This window comes from Mus musculus, chromosome 9 (assembly GCF_000001635.26).
Source record: "Mus musculus strain C57BL/6J chromosome 9, GRCm38.p6 C57BL/6J".
NCBI lineage: Eukaryota > Metazoa > Chordata > Mammalia > Rodentia > Muridae > Mus > Mus musculus.
Window position 1 is genome coordinate 9,760,094 of NC_000075.6, and position 23,657 is coordinate 9,783,750.

A 23,657-nucleotide genomic window follows, 5' to 3' on the forward strand; every position below is an offset into this window, starting at 1 on the left:
AATTAAAAATAATAGACTAACAAGACCCAACTTTTTGCTGCTTACAGAAACCCACCTCAGGTAAAAAGACACTACCTCAGAGTAAAAGGCTGGAAAACAATTTTGCAAGCAAATGGTTGGAAGAAACAAGCTGGAGTAGCCATTCTAATATCGAATAAAATTGACGTTCAACCCAAATTTATCAAAAAAGACAAGGAGGGGCACTACATACTAATCAAAGGTAAAATCTTCCAAGAGGAACTCTAAATTCTGAATATCTATGCTCCAAATGCGAGGGCAGGTACATTCATTAAAGAAACTTTAGTAAAGTTCAAAGCACACATTGTACCTCACACCATAATATTTGGAGACTTTACCACCCCACTTTCATCAATGGACAAATCTTAGAAACAGAAACTAAACAGAGACATAGTGAAACTAACAGAAGTTATGAAACAAATGGACTTAATAGATATCTATAGAACATTTTATCCAAAAACAAAAAGATATACCTTCTTCTCAGCACCTCATGACACCTTCTCCAAAATTGACCATATAATTGGTCACAAAACAGGCCTCAACAGATACAAAAATATTGAAATTATCCCATGCATCCTATCAGACCACCACTGACTAAGGCTGATCTTCAATAACAACATAAATAATAGAAAGCCAACATTCAGGAGGAAGCTGAACAACACTCTACTCAATGATACCTTGGTCAATGAAGAAATAAAGAAAGAAATTAAAGACTTTTTAGAGTTTACTGTAAATGAAGCCACAACATACCCAAGTTTATAGGACACAATGAAAGCATTCCTAATAGGAAAAGTCATAGCTCTGAGTGCCTCCAAAAAGAAACTAGAGATAACTTACACTAGCAGCTTATAAGCACACCTAAAAGCTCTAGATCCAAAGAAAGAAAATTCAACCAAGAGAAGTAGACAACAGGAAATAGTCAAACTCAGGGCTGAAATCAACCAAGTAGAAACAAACAAACAAAAAAAAACTATTCAAAGAATCAACCAAACAAGGAGCTGATTCTTTGAGATAACCAACAAGATAGATAAACCCTTAGCCAGACTCACTAGAGGGCACAGGAACAGTATTCTAACTAACAAAATCAGAAATGAAAAGAGAATCATAACTATAGAACATGTGGAAATCTAAAACATCATCAGATCTTACAACAAAAGTGTATACTCAACAAAACTAGAAAACCTGGATGAAATATACAAAATTCTAGACAGATACCGGGTAGGGTACCAAAGTTAAATGAGTATCAGATTAATAACCTAAACAGCCCCATATCTCCTAAAAAAAATAGAAGCAGTCATTGGTAGTCTCCCAACAAAAAAGCCCAGGACCAGATGGGTTTAGTTCAGAGTTCTTTCAGACCTCCAAGGAAGAACAAATTCCAATTCTCCTCAAACTATTCCTTAAAATAGAAACACAAGGTTCTCTACCCAATTCATTCTATAAAGCTACAATTAATCTGATACCTAAAGCACATAAAGACCCAACAAAGAAGAAGTTCAGACCAGTTTCCCTTATGAATATCGATGCACAAATACTCAGTAAAATTCTAGGAAACCAAATCTAAGAAAACATCAAAACCATCATCCATCATGATCAAGTAGGCTTCATCCAAGGGATGCAAGGATGGTTTAATATACGGAAATCCACATAATAAACATAATCCACTATATAAACAAACTCAAAGACAAAAACCACATGAACATCTCAATAGATGCTGAGAATTTGACAAAAATCCAACACCCATTCATGATAAAAGTCTTGGAAAGATCAGGAATGAAGGCTCATACCTAACATAATAAAAGCAATATACAGCAACCCAGTAGCCAACATCAAACTAAATGGAGAGAAGCTGGAAGCAATCCCACTAAAATCCCGTACTAAACAAGGCTGCCCACTTTCTCCCTATCTATTCAATATAGTACTCAACATCCTAACCAGAGCAATTAGACAACAAAAGGAGGTTAAGGGGATACAAACTGGAAAGGAAGAAGTCAAAATATCACTATTTGCAGATGATGTGATAATATATATAAGTGATCCTAAAATTCCACCAGAGAACTCCTAAACCTGACAAACAGCTTCAGTGAAGTAGCTGGATATAAAATTAACTCAAACAAATCAATGGCCTTTCTCTACACAAAGGATAAACAGGCTGAGAAAGAAATTAAGGAAACAACAACCTTCACAGTAGTCACAAATAATATAAGATAGCTTGGTGTGACTATAACTAAGGAAGTAAAAGATTGGTATGATAAAAACTTCAAGTATCTTAAGAAGGAAATCAAAGAAGATCTCAAAAGGTGGACATCTCTCCCATCTCATTGATTGGCAGGATCAATATAGTAAAAATGCCTATCTTAGCTCCAAACTTTGTCTCTGTAACTCCTTCCAAGGGTGTTTTGTTCCCACTTCTAAGGAGGCGCATAGTGTCCACACTTCATTAAATGATGGACCATGTAGAGACTGCCATATCCAGAGATCCACCCCATAATCAGCATCCAAACGCTGACACCATTGCATACACTAGCAAGATTTTATCGAAAGGACCCAGATATAGCTGTCTCTTGTGAGACTATGCCGGGGCCTAGCAAACACAGAAGTGGATGCTCACAGTCAGCTAATGGATGGATCACAGGGCTCCCAATGGAGGAGCTAGAGAAAGTACCCAAGGAGCTAAAGGGATCTGCAACCCTATAGGTGGATCAACATTATGAACTAACCAGTACCCTGGAGCTCTTGACTCTAGCTGCATATGTATCAAAAGATGGCCTAGTTGGCCATCACTGGAAAGAGAGGCCCATTGGACACGCAAACTTTATATGCCCCAGTACAGGGGAACGCCAGGGCCAAAAAGGGGGAGTGGGCGGGTAGGGGAGTGAGGGTGGGTGGGTATGGGGGACTTTTGGTATAGCATTGGAAATGTAAATGAGCTAAATACCTAATAAAAAAATGGAAAAAAAATGCCTATCTTGCTGAAAGCAATCTGCAGATTCAATGCAATCCCCATCATAATGCCAACTCAATTCTTCACTGAGTTAGAAGGGGAAATTTGCAAATTCATCTGGAATGACAAAAAACCTAGGATAGTAAAAAGTATTTTCAATGATAAAAGAACCTCTGGTGGAATCACCATGCCTGATCTCAAGCTGTACTACAGAGCAATTGTGATAAAAACTGCATGGTACTAGTACAGTGACAGACAGGTAGATCAATGGAATAGAATTGAAGACCCAGAAATGAACCCACACACCTATGGTCACTTGATTTTTGACAAGGTAGATAAAAACCATCCAGTGGGAAAAATACAGCATTTTCAAAAAACAATGCTGGCACAACTGGCTGTTATCATGTAGAAGAATGGGAATTGATCCATTCTTATCTCCTTCTACAAAGCTCAGGTCTAAGTGCATCAAAGAACTCCACATAAAACCAGAGACACTGAAACTTATAGAGGAGAAAGTGAGGAAAAGCCTCGAAGATATGGGCACAGGGGGAAAATTCCAGAACAGCATTGGCTTGTGCTGTAATATCAAGAATTAACAAATGGGCCCTCATAAAAGTACAAAGGTTCTGTAAGGCAAAAACACTGTCAATAAGACAAAAAGGCCACCAACAGATTGGGAAAGGATCTTTACCAATCTTAAATCAGATAGGGGACTAATATCCAATATTGTTAAAGAACTCAAGAAGATGGACTCCAGAAAGTCAAATAACCCTATTAAAAATTGGTGTACAGAGCTAAACAAAGAATTCTCAACTGAGAAATACCGAATGGCTAAGAAGCACCTGAAAAAAAATGTTCAACATCCTTAATCATCAGGGAAATGCAAATCAAAACAACCCTGAGATTACACCTCACTCCAGTCAGAATGGCTAAGATCAAAGATTCAGTTGACAGCAGATGCTGGCGAGGATGTGGAGAAAGAGGAACACTTCTCCATTGCTGGTGGGATTGCAAGATCATACAACCACTCTGGAAATCATTCTGGTGGATTCCACAGAAGACTGGACATAGTACTACAGCTAGATCCAGCAATACCTCTCCTGGACATATACCCAGAAAATGTCCCAACCGGTAAGAAGGTCACATGCTCCACTATGTTCATAGCAGCCCTATTTATAATAGTCAGAAGCTGGAAATAACCATATGTCCCTCAACAGAGGAATGAATACAGAAAATGTGGTACATTCACACAATGGCATACTTACTACTCAGTAATTAAAAACAATGAATTCATGAAATTTTTAGGCAAATAGTTGTATCTGGAGGATATCATCCTAAGTAAGGTAACCCAATCACAAAAGAACTCACATGATATGTGTTCACTGATAAGTGGATATTAGCCCAGAAACTTAGAATTTCCAAGATACAATTTGCAAAACACATGAAACTTAAGAAGGAAGACCAAAGTTTGGATACATTGCTCCTTCTTAGAATGGGGAACAAAGTACCCATTGAATGAGTTATAGAGACAAATTTCAGAGGTTAGATGGAAGGAAAGACCATCTAGAGAGTGCCCCACCCAGGGATCCATCCCTTATACAACCACTAAACCCAGACACTATTGCATATGCCAGGAAGATTTTGCTGAAAGGACACTGATATAGCTGTCTCATGTGAGGCTATGCCAGTGCCTGGCAAATACAGAAGTGGATGCTCACAGTCATCTATTGGATGGAACACAGGGCCCCTAATGAAGGAGCTAGTAAAAGTACCCAAGGAGCTAAAGGGGTCTGCAACCCTATAGGAGGAACAGCAATATGACCTAACCAGTACCCCCAAGAATCTAGTTTCCTATGTAGTAGATGATGGCCTAGTTGGACATCAATGGGAGGAGAGACCCTTGGTATTGTGAAGATCATATGTCCCAGTACAGAGGAATGCCAGGGCCAGGGAGTAGGAGTGTGTGAGTTGGGGAGAAAGGTGGGTAGAGTGTATAGGGGGCTTTGGGATTGCATTTGAAATGTAAATGAAGAAAATGTCTAATAAAAAAAAGATAGACAAGAAATCAGAAACTCGTATCCTGGAACTAATCTTTTCATTTGAAAACTTCAGGGCTTTGGAAATTTTTCTGTTCCTTGCTATTTATTAGCTTCTCGATGCTTCATAAAACAGTGGCAATTTTAGTCTTATCATGAGTGTCATATTAGATAACTTTAAAAACTATTTTGAAGTTGATAAACAGATACTAGCAATGGGTGAACTTTTTACTTTTTGGTAACTAAGACACTGTTAACATCGTAATATATTTTGCTAATGAAAATAATCCATAATTTTGATCTCTAAAATTTCTCCAGACTGAAAATTTCTCTACAGGAAGAAGGACTTTTGGAAGTAACACCTCTGTCTATTCTAAAGGAAAATAAGCTATGCACTAATTGGTGTGCCAAATAGGACCTTGGTTGAATGGTTACTCTGGTCAGTCTGCCCTTGATTTTCTGTCTTGGATGAGTTTGTGTCATGTGTCTACGAAAAATCTCAAAAACAGCAGCATATGAGGAATCACATTAAAACTTCTTTGAAAAACACACAAGGACATTTCATTTCTTGTACTGTCAAAGCAGATTCTACAGTATCTTCTAAGAGACTTACAGTTTTATAATGGATCATCATCATCTTCATACTTATTTTTCTAACTGAATAGAATAGTTATTTCATGTCTATGAATATAGGTTCTGCACTATATTAACCTCCCTTTCTCTCATCTTTATCAGTAATCTTTATACTAATAAAATCTTTTAAAAATGAAACACCCAGCCTCAGAAAGTAGAGCTCTTGGCCTTCCAAAAGTTTACAGTTTGATTCTGACTCTTATCTCCAGATCATATCCTAGTTTCAACCCTATAATATCTATCACTGTAGAGCATGCTCCATGTGACTCTGCATTGACAGTGTATGCATACCTTAAAAGATCAAAAGATGTTCTGATGAGGCAGACAGTTTTCGTTTTGTCAATGGATAGTGGGTTTAGACATAAACCTTATATAGTTGATTCCTATATGTTGATAGTCCTCTATAGTTGATTCCCTCATAGTTATTCGACCCATTCCAACATGGTGTAGGGAAGCAGTGCTTTCCCTCTGTTACTATTACATAAAATATCCTGCTTCACCTCAGGCTTGTCAACATTAGCTGCCATTGGTACTAATTGATTCAGAAAGCCATGGATGAGTCAAGTTATAGTTATAGATACTGGGTTAGTAATAAAGACATTGTCTTAAACTGACTTCCTTAGAATTAGGCATAGATTTATATAGATCCTTGTAGGGAGGTGTGGCCAGTTTCTTCTTTATGTCTGCAACAATGGATGTAGTCTCTGTCATTCTTGGAAGTCAATTATGTTCTTAGAAACCAGCCATATTGGAGGGTGAACAAAATAGATGAGAGTTTAGAGAGGTGAAAACAACTTCAATTCTTGCAGAAAAAGCAGAGACTCTAAATCTTCTAATTAAAAATCTGTTTTAACCTCATGTCTCTGAGCCAATAGATTTCATATCTTTTAAGCCAATTGGATTGCTTGCCACAGAGTACCATTTCCTATACAGAATAGCCGAGAGCTCTCCCTGTTTATAAAGGATAAAAACTAGAATCATTCTCTCTCTTTGCTACGACTGGTTACATTAGCATAAACAACCTGAAAAGGGAAGCTCCAACAATACCTAATTATGGCAAATAAACATTTGGAATTGAGAAATGACAAACCAACTGGGAAACCTGACAGAACAGCTGGCCAACTAGAAGCAAACAGCCATTTAGATAAATGCAAAATGCAGTGAAGCCATTAAAATGGTTTAAAAATATATCACTTTTGGATAAAGACTTTGGAATCTCTAAATAGACAGTAAAATAATGAATGTAGTTCTGTGACCACAAATTTCAACAAAGTATTAAAAATGAATTTTTACAACAAAGATAAAACAGAAATGGTGTCACAAACTCTTAACTCAATAATATGTTCCTTATTATTGTACTCATTAAAAAACAGACTGAAAATTTTGGGATAAGTTACTATATAAAGGCTCATACAAAAAACTACCCTTAACACTGTTGAAAGCTGGACTCTGAGTAAACTTCTTAGTATGAAGTACTTGGCCAGGCCCTGTCTTCTTCCAGAAACAAAGCTGTGGATAAGCCTGGCATCAATGAATAAAGAAAGTAACACAGATATATAAAAAGATGTACATAAGTGTAGATCGAGGGAAGAGCTTGACTTCTGGGACAGAACATTTGCACTAGATTACTCTGGCAATAGAGAGACAGTAAGCACTCCTAGACTGGAGTGGCTGGACATTATAGAACTTACTAGGAAAGCTAAGAGCCAGAGAGATCTACTCCAAAAGTCGTGATCTGAGACTCTAGAATATAGGACCAAACAGGAATTTGAGAGAGGATAGATAAGCTTCATTCCACTTTCCATTTTATGAAAATTTAATTGAAATATCAATTCTCGGTAAATGTTGGAGTAGAAGCAGGGCAAGACTGAAGTCTGAGCCAGTAGAGACTTGAGAATGTTGAGGACAGCTATTGTAAAGACTGTGGTCCAGATCACTCTGCAGTAGTAACAATGCTGAACGTCACTGAGAGCCAATCTTGGCGAACAAGTGAACAATGCTTTAGGGGCTCCCCCAAGTCCATGAGGTTCTTACTGACTAGTGCTTTCTTGGGATGAGAAACAGATATGGTGGCATTTATCAACTGACATCATACAAGTCAATGAAGTCAGCATTTTCATATACAAATTAAGTTTGGCATAGAAGGTACATATTCACTTAAATAAAAAAGTCAAAGAAAAACTCACTCAGTGTGTGGAAGTATGCAGTTCAGTATATTAAATAAATTATCTGCAATGCCATGACCCTGGTATGAGGTCAATATATGGCAAGCCTGTTCCAGCATAGAACTGGCTAATTCAGGAACTATTCCCTAGGACATACAGTCTCACAGTTCATGTAGCCTTTTCCTTCACTTATTTGTTAAATTAGTTTCTAGAGTAAACCATTATTTGCTATTTGCATTTTGTTTTACATATTACATCATTTCTTTTTGACAGATTGTGTTATAAAAAGTAGGGAGGTATAAGAGGTAGGAGGAAACAAAAAAAAAAAATCCTGAGAGCTTCACAAACAAGGAAGCGTCAGGCTTCAAGTTAAATTGCTGAAGGCTTTTTGCCTTTCTGTGTCCCTACTTTAGTGACAGGTTCTAGAACATGGTAACATGGTGACATATTAAAAGTCCATGAAAATTATTTGCTCAATTGCTATGCCATATTCTATCCATTCTCATTTATATGAACCTCAAAAATTTAGTCTAAACAGAAGTGAATTTTCATTCATTTGAACACTGAGTAATTTGTCAGTAATTTCAGGAAAATATTCATTGTGACCTGGACTCTGGGGTTAAGATCGTAAAATAAAGTGGTTCCCATCCTTTCCTGCTTTGTTTTTGGGTATACAAAGAAAGTCAATAAAGAGGTGAGTGGAATAGATTCAGATAGCAATAAATGCAATGGGGAAAGTCTAATCATATGACAATCATATTAGAGAGAAGTAGATGACATTAGCATGGAAGTGCAACAGTAAATGAGGAGTCAGCCAGCTATGCCAGTTCTGTAGGCAAGAGCTTTCAGGTGATGGCCCCTAGGTGTGGATTTCTGAAGTGTAATTAGTACGGCATGCTGGAGAAGCAGAAGCTCCTGTGGTTTGAGGGATACAAAGGAGGAGGGAGAGGAGAGGTGATAACATTGGGAAAATCATCAGGCACCAAAAGCAGAGGGACTTTAAGGACATAGGAAGGATTTCATATTTTCTTCTGAGTATGACTTAGGTGCTAGGTCACATATGAGAAAAGTCGAAGGAAAGAAACTTGGGAAAGGCCTGGCACTTTGACTGAAGCCCTCTGAGGATATAGAAAATCATTTTGGGATGAGGATTAAAATTTTTATTAAAACTTATGGAACTTTTTTGCAATATGCTTTAGTAACGAATATTAATTCTAGTGATTGACAAATGGCGCAGCAAGTACACTTGCTTCACAGAGTTTGTTAATATGATGTCCATGGCTGGGACTGGCCACAGGGAGCCGTTATTAGCAGCTTTCCTGCAAGTATTTTAGGATAAGGCAAATTCTCTACTTGAAAGGGAAAACAAAGATAACATTATTCTCTCCACCACTAGTGTTGTCCAACTAGAACTCAGTAACATTTATCTTAAGTTTAACTTTCAATATGTGATTATGAATCAAGTTGGTAGAGCCATATGATTGACACATATCCATGAACTAATCCAAAGTGAACCATGTCATTTGTGGACAGGCATTTCATCTCCTTTAGAGATGCCCCATAGCGTTGTTTAAAATATTCAATTCTGTTGCTGTTTTGCTTCTTTTCTAGATTATACAGAAATTCCTGTCAATTATCACAAACTTCAAGCGAAAGTGAAATTAATCAACCATTTCAGGCCATAGAGTATGCATAAATATTTAATGCAGTTTTACATAAATTCAATTCACACACAACTTTACATATGCGAACATAAAAGTAGCAAGTCTATCCATCAAAGGTGAAGGTGAATTTTCTGAAATGGAAAATAAACATTTCAGGGCCTATTGTACACACTGTCAAGAATAATTAAAATATTGAACTTGCTTATTTAAAATTTCAAGCAACCCAGATGCTCTCTGAAAATTCATTCATTAAGCCAGTATCACATAAATTTTGAGAACAGAGGAGTGTAAAAATCCTGTAGGAAAATACCATATGAGGTGCTAAAATATGCAGGGAACTATGTTACTACACAGCTTTCTATAAATCTAATGCTGCTGAGCTGTCAATGCTCATTATGATTCTGCAATACAGATTCAGATAAAAAATAATATATAGCTATATGGTCTCTTAACTTTGTCCAATCTCACTGTTCATTTATGAATAATTTATGTATACTTCTGTGATTTATTTCGCACCAACATACCATGAGGAGAATTTGGAATTATTATTTCAAATTATAAAGTCAGGTAAAATGTGTACTGTATCTTTAATATAACTGCAATTTTGACATTATTAGAGATTAAACTGTAGGGAGATTTTTCTAGTGTATTTTGTATGGGAAGATAGACATGATGGATGGATCATGGCTATAATGCTAGCATTTAGAAAGTGAGGCTGTATGATTGGGAGGTCGAATTTATCCTCCATCCCATAGCAAGTTAGAGGCTAGTCTGAGACTTGAAATTCTTTCTCAAAACAAAAACAAACGAGCACACAAATAATGGTGAGTGTGTGTGTGTGTGTGTTTAGTATACTTGGCTATGCTTTTTGCAATGCTTCTGATGGTTTTTCTGGAAATCAAAATGTTCAATAATATATATGCCCCAAATGGAAGACATGGTTCACAAAATTGATCAAAAGTTGACAAAAATTCACTTTGAATCAATTTCATATTTTTAATTGAACAAATCCATCATCCCTTTAAGGAGTATAACTTCATGCTCTCCTCCTCAGGAAATGACTGAACTAGGGTAGAAAGGTGCCATCTTTGTTCTTCAGTAGTGTAGCCTATGAGTACTTTGTTATGTAACTGTGGGGTGAAATAATATGCAGTTTCCTTCCAGGGCTCAGGACAGACTGAAAGATGACTGTTGTCTTGCATGATACCAAATCTGGTAAAATTTTGACGCTACCATATAACTCATGTGAAGGGATGGAGATGGTAGGCTCCTGCAGAAGCACTTAGAGCAGTACTCTAGTTGGCTAATTTGTAGCAGATGTTCCCTATAATAGATGTACAGCACAGAGTCTGTAATGTGAACTACCTTGTTCATGGTGATATGATAGATGCTGCTTATTATGTTGACTCAGCATTCTGTGAGCTGAGGTTTTCAGACAAATATCCAAGCTTTGATTTACTGATTTGTACAGATTAGGTAATAAAATGTTTTTGCAAGAGTGATTAGATATCTTAAATGAAGTTTAGTAATAACAGTCCTATTTCTTGAGTTGGCAAAAACGAAATAATTATAGAAAGCAATACCCTCCTAAACAATACAAGTAATTAAACCAGACCTGTTCCCTGCCACAGTTCTCTATGATTAATGACTACAGAACCAAATCAGAGCACTGGCAGCTGAACAAGCTGACACACGGGCAGAGATAAGAAATTGAGGTGATTTCCAAAAACCTTCTCTCCATCTATCTAATTCTACATGCAATATAATTTGTACATTAAATGTTCTCTTTACTCATCTTCATTTTAAAAAAAATAGATTACTTCTATGTATGTATGTATGTATATATGTATGTTTGTCAGCTAAGTGCATGTGTGCTTGTAAGTGTTGTGTGTTTGTGTATGTTTGTGTGTGTGTTTGTGCATGCTTGTAGAGGTGAGATGCAGGTGCCAGGTACCTTGGAGTTGGAGTTACATGTTGTCATAAGCTGCAAGAAGTGAAAGAGCAGTCTGCAGACTGGAGCCTTCTCTACAGCCAGTCTTTTATGGGCTTTTGTAATTGCCCTTGAAGTGCTTTAGTGAGCAGAGGAGGGAGTCCAAATGCTCTGTCCACCTTCAGACTGCACAATCACATCGTGACTGAGCTGGCAGAACAAAGCTGTTGATATCACTGTTTCTTTCAGTCAATGCGTGATGGACTAGGATCACCTGGAGAGTAAGTGTAGATCACTGTTCTGCTCCTATACACTATGAAGCTCAGTGGTTTTCTTTAACCTTAAAGATGACTTTAAGAATTTCTGCTTTCCATAAGGCTGAACCATAAGAACTGAGGAATGTACTGCCATCTGACATCTCATCTCATTCTTATTATCCCTCATTCCTTTTAATAATGTTTCTTGTGTGTGTGTGTGGGGGGGGGTGGAGGAGTCTGTTCTCTTCTTCCATGATGTGGATTTTGAGGATGGTCCTCAGGTCAACAGGCCTGAGTGGTATGTGCTATCTATCACTCACTGGACCATCTTGGCAGCCTCCCTATTTTTTCACTTCTCATTTCTCTTCCCCACTTTTTTTTTTTTTAAGTGCAGAATCATCAGTGCTAAAGGAGTAACTCGACTTCCTCATAGTAAGACTGTCCAGCTTATGCCAAAACAAAAGAAACTTTTGTCTGGGTCATTTCCTAATGTGACACTATGTCAGCCAGGTCAAAGGTTTATTATCATAGGAATAACACTTGGTAAAATTCAAGATCAGGCTGTTGAGAGCCATGAAATGCCTCAAGCTAAACTCTGAACTAAGGCTAGCTTTGAAGAAGCTGTGACTCCTTCTGTTGTCAAGTCTACAAACACAGTAGGCTTTTTCTCTACAGCTTTTTACCAACACACCCTCAGATACAGTTTTCTGTACTTTGTGTTTCTTTGTGTTTTCTTCTTGAATCCAAGACAGGTTTCTTATTTATTTATTAGCATAAAACTATTTTGCTTTGTTGTTGCTGTTGTTTGGTTTTTATTGAAGATGGGTGCTAATGTTCTCCCTTTCTTTTACTTTTTAGGCAGAGGAAACAATTCTTAATTATAAAGCTGAAACTCTCTCTACTCAGCCAATTACAGGGTAGAGACTATGATCTCACTACTGCCAACCTTCAAGTAGTGGAGCAAGTTAGAATCTCCTAGTTCACACTAAAGAATAATGTCTACATGGCTTCCTATTTAAAAATAAAAAGAATGAAAGAAATCTTTGAAAATATTTTTAACAAGGATGAGTATGATATTTTTGGGCATTTACAAATATCATCTGGTATTGTTTTTTCCCCTCACTGTTATATCCTCTCCCTTGCTCTAACTCATTAGAGAGCTAATTGTCTTTGTAATTCCAAATTAAAGATTGCTTAGTGAGACAGAGCCATCGCCTCTGCCAGGTGTTTGGGAAGGCAGAATCCAATCAGCAGTTAAGTTTTCTTCCCATCACTTCAGTTCCTTGCTCTGTTAGGTCTGCAGGGCTTTTGTATAGTTCAATGAAGATTCTGTTAGACACAAGACAATGCTGTCAGACCCCAAAGCAAGCTAATTAAGAATCCAGTCCTGGAGCACATGAGCTAAACTAAGCAAGGATTTTTAATAAAGACTGTGGTGAACTTACCTATGTTCCTTTTTGTTCTTTGGAGATGTGACCTGCCACTGGGTTGGCATCCAGAACTTCTCCTTGCAGCTTGGGTACTTGCTGAGCACATTTGTTTATCAAAATTTGGTGATAGAATTCAAATACACTTAAAAGCGTGTGCACTCTGGGATTCAAGCTTTCCCACTCAGGACACAAAGGACTCGCTCAAACAACCTCACTGACAGTCACAGGAATCTTACTGAGGAAAACAGAAGGGCTAGATGTTAAGTGGGAGCGGCAGCTGGATTAAGCCACACCGCTGCAGGTATATGAAATGAGAAGAAAGAAGATAGCCTTTAGAAACAGTTCACTCAAAGGATTAGAAAGACAGGTCCTCTGGATGTTTTACTTAAAGGTGTGTTGATCAAGGTCACCCTCCCTAGTATTAAAACCTATACTGTTTTATTTCTGTTCTTTTGGTACCAGGAATCAGAAGAAGGCAGGAAAGAAATAGTCATTGGTTAGAAGAACTTAGGGATTACAGTGGAGGAGAGATCCTTTCTGAAGCACTTTTTTTTTGTTCTTGTCTTACTAGAGTCATGATTGTAAACGTGTTTAAAGAAAGCAGAGGGAAACCTAGTTAGTGGAGCTTAACATTCCTGGAGACATCATCTGGAAGGGGTTCCTTTATGACATTGCATATGTTAAGAAGGCATACAAGAATTCCTGAGAAAGCACCCATTAGAATCTAATATTTTAGTTGGTTGGCCAGACATGAGAAGGCCAGATTTGTCAGTACGTTCAGTAGCCATTCAGGTCAAGGTCTAAACAAAAGATGGGGCAATCATATTTCCTAGGAAGGTGCTTAAAGGGCAGACTCTTTACAGGATTCAAAAATATACCATCTTATCCTGGAAAATAGATGAGATTGGAAATGTTCTGTGTTTACAAGTTGATACTGAAGCATTTCTATCATCTTTCTTGACTTAGTAAACGACTCCATATCTTTTAAGTTTTCATTAACATATCACACTGATGTGATTCCTCACTCTCAGCTAAAGTCTGTCCCCTCTACTTTCTCTCCCATCTCTCTTCCCATACTCTTTCTTCTTCCTTGTTTCCATTAGTTCCCCTTTCCTATTTTTCTAAATATTAACATTTATGACACTACACTGTGTGATCACTCTGTGGGGCTGGTAGATTCAGTTGTGAAGGGTGTGGAAGCAGTGTGTCTGTTGGCTGAAAAGGGACGAATAGTAAGTAAAAGAGACAGTTTTGAGGCCATACCCTGTATATTCTCCTGCCTGTTTTGGCCCAATTTGGGTAGCAGTCAACATGGTTCTAAGTAATTTTGTGCCTAGTTTCCTTATCTGCATTTGGACCACAAACTGGTATTTCTCTCATAGTTTTTGTAGGATAAAGTGAATGGAGAAAGTCATATAATTCAACTGGACTCATTAGTAAAAACTGTGAACTGACTATTCTTATTATTGTTATAAATTGAGCTCAGTGCATATGCCTGTGTCAGGACTTAACTTGTCACAAACAGTTAAAGAGCATATTCCTTGTTAGCTAGTTCTCAGCCTAGCATGTAACATATTATATACTTATTTATCATATTATATATAATATTTTTGTATTTGCTTACACATGTGTGTTTATAAATGTGTGCGTATGTGTGTACAGACAAGAGGTGGATGTTAGGTGTCGTCTGCAGTTATTCTCCCCTTTATTGCTTTTAGGATAAGGTCTCTCAGTGAACCTGGAGCTCCCCAGTTTGGCTAGAATGGTTGGCTGCCAAGCTATGGGGACCTACCTTTCTCTAGCCTACACAGTTCTGGGGTTATAATTGTACAACAGCACAGCTAATTTTAATGTGGGTCCTGCACATCCAGGACCATCTTGCTTGTGCAAGAAGCCTTTTACACAGTTAGCCATCTCTTTAGGCCTTACCTTATAAACGTTTGATAAGTAACCATTAAATTAATGAATCGACAGTGGCTGATGCTTAAATTAAACAAGTTAGCTGAGCTCTTTTAGTAATACATTGTGGGAATGATACTAAGTCTGTGTGACTAACACCTCCAGTTTTTCTATATACTTACATTCACCCTTCCTTGTGTGGCCCTCTGCCTGCTGTAATTCCATTATCTCCCTCTTCAGTCCACTAAAGCTCGTCACTCCAAAGGACATTAAATCCTTCCAAACTGCTGTGTCCAAGGGTACAGATTGTTGCTTATTTCACTTGGTAGTGTGAGTGTTTGGGGAGTTTATATTCATGCATGTCTGTGCACACACGTGGAGGCCATTTGTCAAACCTCCCTGTCATTTCTCATTGCTCTTCACCTTATTTGTTTGAGATAGAATCTATTCATTGACCTGAAATTCAGTGATTGAGATATGCTGGCTAGCCACGATGCTCCAGGGCTCTGCCCTTTTCTGATGTATCCAGAATACGAGGACAACAAGTGTGCTTTATTACACCTGGATTTTTAATGTAAGTTGTAGGCTCGAGACCAGATTTCCATGCTCATATAGATTTAACTAAACTGTCTCCACAGCACAGTGGTCCCTTTCTGTCTGGTCCTTGACACTATCACCCAGTTTTCCCCTCCCGAACATCTGTTCTATCTTTGTCTGCATGACCTGCTTTACCTGAATTTCCTTGCCAAGAGCTCTCTCTCTTTCATAGATTCTTCACAATCTCTATGCCAAATTTACTCTTCGAGATTTTCTAGGCTTTTCTTTCCATTGGCTTTGGTGTGCTGCTGGTCCTCAGGCTAGCATATCCACTCTAGCATTGTTCTCCTAACCACTGTGATCAAAAAGACTTTTTGCTTACTTCATATGTGTATAGGGATCCTTAACTTAAATGCTGCTCCCTTCCTTACAATCAGTTTCTCCTGTATGTACCAATTAAGTAGATGTGCTCAGAAGTGATCGTGATTACATAATTAGATTTCTTAGTTTGCGGATAATTTATGATCTATACTTGGCCATGTTTGAAGTGAAGGTGGATGATGATAAGCCACCCTGGTGCTGTCACTTGAGCTAATCAGAATACAGACATTGGCCACTATCACATAAAAACTGGCGTTCACATTTGCTTCCTCTCTGCCACTTTTCAGAGTCAGAGAATGCTGTGTAGATTCAGTCTCCTTGATTATTTAGGTCTGTACCTCTATCCCCATTTTCCAATCTCCATTATCCTTGCTTGTTCTTATTGGGATTGTGGCTGTAGTGTGCTGTGGCTCTTTGAACAAAACATTGGCCTCACCCACATGACACATTTTGAAGTTTATGTCTTCATACCTTAGTGTGATCTATTCCTTAAGCCACTGTTTCTTCTCTGTATATCAATGACTTTGACCACAAACTCTGAGTTCCTTGTCCTGGGTCAAGAAAGGCCCTATCCTCAGTGCCACCCCATCTTTGCCTTGGTATAGTAAAGACAGCATCAATCAGGAATGAAATCAGTCTTTAAAATATAACTTCTTATACTAAGTCTTCATCTTCTCATGTTTTTATGTGCTAATTTTTTTTTTTATTTTTGTATTAGGATGTACATGTAGGAAAGATGGGGACACAAAGCAGATTGGAATGGAATTCTCATACACTTTTGCTTGAGAATATCAATGATGTAAAACACAATGCTTAGGATGTTCTTAGAGTGGGATAGAGAATTCAGAGATTGTGTTTTACAACAGCAACAGTTACTTTTGTAGTTGAAAAGTTCTGCTGATCAGCAAACAATTCTATGAAAAGGGTAAGAAGAAACGCTCTCCTAGAGAATGTCTAGTCTGAAACACATATATTGATAGTATCAACTTAAAATCAATATAGATATCAAGGGTGGTTCTGTGACGAATGTAGAACACATCTGACTTCTATATCATTTGACAGTATAGTAGGTTATTTCCACTGAGTTTGGAATAACAGTGTAGAAATCTTTCCATGAGAAAAATGGAGAAAATTCTCAAACATTTTTCCTTGCTATTGAGACTGTAATATTGACACTAAATATCAGAGCTTGGAGTAAACATGGACAGTGTTTAGTCAAAGGTGATCAAACGATTTTCCATTCAAAAAAACTGGTATCTTTAGGTTAATTTTAACTTTCTTAAAAATGCACAAATAGATAATGTTTTACATCTAATTTAAACATTATCTCATGGAAGTTGGCTGGAATCAAATTGTCTAATTTTGTAGCATCATCTATCTTATAATGAAAAAATATGTTTTCTTAAATTACTAAGCTAAATTACTAAGATGGCTCTGCAGGTAAGAGTATTTGCCAACAAGCCTCATGATCTGAGTTTAATCCCTGGGTCCCACATGACAAGAGGAAGGAAATGACTTCTACAAGTTGCCCTGTGACCTCACCACGGGTGCTCACACACACACACACACACACACACACACACACACACACACGCACACGCACCCCCTCCCCAGAGAACAATAACAACTTAAATGTATATGACAGAAATATAAATAATGATCACTTCAACTCAATATGCAAACTCTTTCAAAATAAATGGCTCATGGATTTTCTTGATGATTGTCTTGGTGTAAAAAGCTGCATTGCAGGTTCTGCGTTTTTATAATTTTATAAACTAATTGTTAAATAATCTATCCCAAACCTATTCCTTGGCTTAAGAGAGTGGTACTTAGTTTAACAGTTATATGTGTGTATCTGTACACTATCCAGAGCCCTGAGCCTAAAGGACCCCTGTGCTTATGAGAGCTGCATGTGTTAGATGTTGTAGAGATTTCAGCGAAGGCTCTGTATTAGAAGGGACCAACAGAAAAATAGAAGGGCCCATTCTCCTCAAATTCAGTTAAATACGTGCTAGGTGCATGTGTTAGATGTTGTAAAGATTTCAGTGAAGGCTCTGTATTAGAAGGGACCAACAGGTGGCTTGAGCTTTGACTAGTTATTATTTATTATTTTTTTTTAATTTTATTCTCTTTTCTTTAAAAATTTTCAACAGGTTTTATATAGCTAAGGCTGGACTTGAGCTTCCTTTCTGGTGGAGACCGACCTTGAGCTCCTTTCCCCTGGCTCTACTTTAAAAGGACTGAGTTACAGACACACTGTCAGGCTTGACTTGGTTTTTCTTGATTTACCATTTTCATTAAAAAAAAAATGTTGAAAAGAAATTCAGAAGTTGGATGAAAAGTGATTTTCTTAATTACTTCTTCTGCCTCTGAATAAAATAATAGGAACACAGACTTAGGTTCCCAGTCGTACTAGTAAAGCTAAGCTTGTCTTATTTAAACCATGAAACTTTACTGCTGTGCTATTTACTGTGAGAAGTAGATATATAGCATTGATTTATAAGAAGTCCAATAATTTATGGAGTTGCCCCTGTTGCAATCGACTGGTTCTCATATTCCTTTAAAGAATCAGGGCCTACAAAATGTTTGTCTTCTTCCATGAGGTTCTAGCCCAAAGGTATATCATACTTTTCTTAGAAATATAATCTTTTTACATATCTTTCATGTGTTCAAAAACCATGGCATGGCCTTGCTTTGTGTATTGCTTTTATAGAACACTTCTCAAAAAATAAAGAAAATGGTGTCTGGACATATATTCAGTTTCTGATTATATTTGTATTCCAACACAATAATTTCTTTTAGGACACTCATGATTGGCTTATTTTTGTTGTTGTTGTTGCTCTGAAGATCATAATATGGTACTATGGTAACGCTGGTTCGATGAAATTTAAATTTGTGAGAATAGATGATTGATTTGATAATCGATATAATTACTTATAAACTATTAAAAATTTAGATAATGATAATGTTGTAAAGGAAGTGAGAAATACCATTAAGAGTCTCAACCAAAATTATAACCAAAAATAAGTTTTCTGGGGAAAAGATAGCCCTAAAGTGAAGACACAAAGTGAAGGGAGGCAGAAAACTGGGATCTGGAGCATTCTGATTCTAAACAAGGTGCAGTGGGGGTGATGCTGCCACCCACCTGAATCCAACTCAGTGTCCTGTCACAGCATTCATTAGGATACACAAAGGGAAGTTATAGACCTTCAAGGCAACAAAGAGAAGTGGTCATCAAGCTGAGAGAATAGAGACTCTTGGCCTAAGTCAACCACAGAGAATGATTTTAGGAACAACTACTTCCTGCTTATGTGTGCTTCAAGTGTGATCAACACAGAAAACATGAACTGTCTGGTGGATGGTGTTCTGGCTGGTGGGTGGTCTTTACTACAATCATATACATTTTGTTAATTTATAAAACAATAACTTTGCCATTGTGTTTTAACAGCCCTTAGAAAACTCACTGTAGAGTCCTCAGCTTTGCTCTTACTGCTTGGAATGGAAGACTGTTCCTCCTTTAGAGAGAATGGAGAGATTGGGACAGGAAACATGGAGAGTAAAGTTACTCTCCTAAGTCAACACTAAAACTAATAACATTCCAGCATGCAAATTTTCCTAGATGACAAGAACTTGAAATTTTTCACTATAAAAATAATCATGAAAGATAAAGCATAACCCTTGGTTTAGTATTAAAATCTAAGACTAGCTGGGAGGGAGAGGCAAATTATTTCCCCTAGTTTTAGAAATCTAATGCGAGCACATAATCAGAAGTTAGTGACTGGATTGAACTCACTTCAAGGGAAAGCTTGAGCTCATGGAAACATAAATATTCAGAATTGCTATTGGGTGCAATTCCAAAATTAATGCATTTAATCATCTCCTAGGCATAAAGCCAAAGGCTAAAAGAGCAGAACATGAAAATATTGGCCTTGAATTACGTTCTGGACCCTGTTGAGCTTAATTTTACTTACAAAGCAGGATATGTAGTTTGCCACTTAAATTTGCCCCTTAGAGTCCTGGAAAAATAAACCTGGTTTCTTTTATCATCGTCTAAATTGTTGAATTCATTTGGAAAGCTCTAATTTTAGGAGGATCATTTTAAATTATCAGTCAAGTCACACAGTAAATACACATACATAAAAGGAAGACAACAGCAAGAGAAGAAAGCAATTTTCTACCAATTTGACTGCAAGGTACGTTGTGCAATTTCAGGTAACTTGCATCTTCAGAAGGCACAAAGAAATTTTTAGATATAGGGAGTAAGGTGTATTTAAAAAAGAACACTTTAAAAAGTTTCATTTTACAATAGGTGGTATAGCATATATTTCTGACACAAAAACTGGAGAACAGAAGAAGTAGTCTTGTAAGTACAAAGTAGCACACATGGCATGACTACGCTTCACACATACACAGTTCTGTCCGAACATCTTCCTGAAAATGATGGTGGGTTCACCACCATACATGGACAGCATAACTGAAAGAAAGAACTAAGACGATGTCACTCACCACTCACCTCTGTATTTATTTACTGTGTGAAATCTTAGAAAATTTGCATCTTAAAATGAGAATGAAAAACACTTCAAATGGTTAAAATCAGTTATTTAAAAATATGAGCTCTTGCTATGGACTATAAAAGTGTTTATTTGTGCATACTGTGTAAGAATTTGAAGCATGCAACACACATCTCTCTGTAAGATTGGGCAAGAAGGAAGGGTATCAGTAGAGTCCTGACAATTAGTCTTTCTTGGGTTAGTAACATGACTTGAGGCTTTGTACAATTTATGAAACTTGGAAACTGTCTGAGGGTATACTGCACTTAATACAAAGTTAGGGGAAAAGAAAGAATGAAAATTTGGAGGGAATGAAAAGTAGGGAAAGAAGGAAGAGAAAAGAAAGAAGAAAATACATGGTAGAATGCACGTCTCTTGCCTTGAGGAGCACTACCGTAAAGTCAATGCATGCTGCAGATATTTGCTTAATTGAAATGAAACATAGCTTCACAGGTTTGCAGAATCTTTGGGGGGGGGGGTGACTCCTTATTAGAAAACCCTTAGTTGTTATTTTTGCATAGTCTGTATGCTGCCATTTTCAGGCTGCAAGGGGCAGAGGAATCTCTGTCCTTTAACAATTGTGTACCCTCTTATGAATGTAGCTTTCTGGGCGTTTGGAAGCTGGATTTCAAAGTTGTTGGGGAAAAATCATAATGCCTGAAGCTTCTGCTGGCTTTGCATTAGAAAGCTATATCAATATGTGTATGTATACGCATATATACATATATGTATAAATATGCACAAAGCTATATACACATATATACATACAAATCTTTCAAACACACACACACACACACACACACACACACACACACACACACACAGAGCAACCTTGTCTCTGTCACCGAACCACCTAAATGTCTCAGCAGATATGCTTCTGAGTTTGGGATAAACTTGGTTTCCTATTTAGCAGCCACTCATTATCACAAGTGTTTCCAGATAGCTTTAGCCTGCTTCTAAAGAGGTTTGCTATATCATCATCTCAAAGGCAAGAAAAGGTTAGTCAAAAAACGACAGAGATTATCAAAGTGAGCAGCGCAGTGCTGACGTGCCCCATCCGTCCATGCATTTCAGCCCCTTCGTAGAATAATTTATGGTGATCGTGTCTGCAGTCTGGCTATTAGCATACTCACCCCTAACAAGAAGTTCTGCCTCATCTGACACACTGTCTGCTGTGGTCTGTACCCTGCAGCCATATCTCCCAGCATGCATCAGAAGGATGTTCCTGATCATTAAATCTGCAGAGGATGCTTGCTGAAAGAGGGATGAAGTGCCAGTTTAAAATGTTGCAAATCTGCCTAGTTCAAGGTGGTTTAAGGGGAACTTCGCATATTCAAAGGGCCTGTTTTTGGCCTTACAGTTTATACAACAGTGCAGAAATCAAACACGCCCTGTCTTAAGGAATATACAAATTTATATTTTCCACAATCACTCAAAAAAAACTTTCAACATTAAATATCACATAAAATGATTTAGCAGCAATAGTTATAAGATATTTAAATATATTCCAGTAGCTAACATCTTTAAAAGTATAGGAAAATCAGTAAAATTTACTGCTTTGATATTGAAAGACAGACTTTTTTGTGACAGGAATACAGTGTTAAAAGAAATAGCAACTAGTGGGAAATCAGTTATGAGAAGATAGCTGTTGAAAGGTTTTCTCGTGAGGATTTGTTCAATATTTCCTTTTGTAAGTACACAGTACACTGTGGATCACAGAATGTGACAGCATTTAGGGGAGAGGTGAGAGAGAGAGAGAGAGAGAGAGAGAGAGAGAGAGAGAGAGAGAGAGAGAGAGAGAGAGAGAGAGAGAGAAACACCACGCTGGTCCTCAAGCCATGTGTCTTTGTGTAACACAGATATATTCTTCCCATAGCCACCATCACCAGGGAGCAGGATCAGCCGGAACCTGTGTTAATATAGCCATAAAACATGAAGGATGACCAAAACACTTGACTTCATTGGGAGCAGAATGATTAGAGCCTGGTTAAATAACTGCAGTTAGGTGATCAATAAGTGCCATGAGGAGACATTTTTGATGTATTGTTTGGGGGAATTAGTGAGGACCCTGTAGCTGATTGACTGGTACAAACCTTTCTTTACCTAGTACTGTCTTTCCATTACTAAGTAAAAATTGATTCCTTTCTGTGATCATATAAAGACCTGGTATTGATTATAACTCATGTCTTTTTACCGCCCCTTCCCACACTTGTAGCTTGTCCTTTGAGACACAGTATTATCATATATGGGCTAGCCTAGATCTCACTATGAAATGCAGGATGGCTTTGAACTTCCAGTGCTCCTGATCTTTCTGCCCCAGACTACTACTAAGTGATGGGATTATATGCATGTGCTAGCACATTTGGAGTTTCAATTTTTTTCTTTACAGGGTAAAACCATAGAAAGACCTCAATATTCCTTTGTGTTTACATGTTGCAAGTGTTGGAAATAACATCCTCCATTTATGCCTTAACTGAGCATACAACAGAATGTTTAATATACTATGCTAGAAGAAGTACCCCTGGATCCAAGAGCTTTCAATGTTGCATGGAATGGGGGCAAATTACTTTTAAAACAAATGTGTTTGTCCTTAAAAGACAAAACATGCTAACAATTATTTAGAATTTAGTTGTTTGCCTTTGTTTTGAAAGATATGAATTGCCTTTCCATATCATGAAAAGAAAACCAGTGCCTAGCAGTCCTTATTTCTTCCCTCGGTGTTTGTGGTAAAAGTATGATATTCTGAGTTTTTTAAGTCATGAATGGTTGTTTTTATCAATGAGTTAGTTACTTTGTGATCCCCTGTATTTTAGCCATTATTTTTTCTTTCCTCTCTCTGCTAGTTAGTTTTCATTCTGGCTGCTCTTACAATTGGAACATCTAAGAGTATTGAATTTTTTTCTAATGAAATAATTTGTTGAGACACAGTCTGGCTGTGTCATATATAAGAAACTGCTTCATAGCGAGAATGCTTTGAGAATGGATTAGAATGTCACACAAATATTTCCAGATAAAACATCTGCCCATCAAATGTCATACTGACACCTTCCTTAGCATACATCCTCACTCACAAACCCTAAGGAGATTCACATTCTATGTGGCTCCTTTTTTAGGGAGGCGGAAGAATAAATGTGTTCCATCTCCTCAGCTCACCTAGATAAAATGTTCAGTTCTTACAAATACAAAATGAAAACTCTAAAACACTCTGGGGGT

The 23,657-nt window shown here is 37.4% G+C and overlaps 1 protein-coding gene across 14 annotated transcripts in view; it reads right to left on the reverse strand.

Annotated features, from left to right (window-relative positions):
- Positions 1-23,657, reverse strand: part of Cntn5 (contactin 5) — a 1,270,553-nt gene that overhangs the window by 125,871 nt on the left and 1,121,025 nt on the right. For 12 of the 14 annotated variants that reach the window (XM_017313363.2, XM_006509867.4, XM_006509873.4 and 9 more), the window contains one exon: positions 21,578-21,698. The exons of the other annotated variants lie outside the window; for them this stretch is intronic. In XM_017313363.2, coding sequence (XP_017168852.1) covers positions 21,578-21,698 — 121 coding nt within the window. The remainder of the gene's footprint in view (positions 1-21,577; positions 21,699-23,657) is intronic. 14 annotated transcript variants of the gene reach the window in all.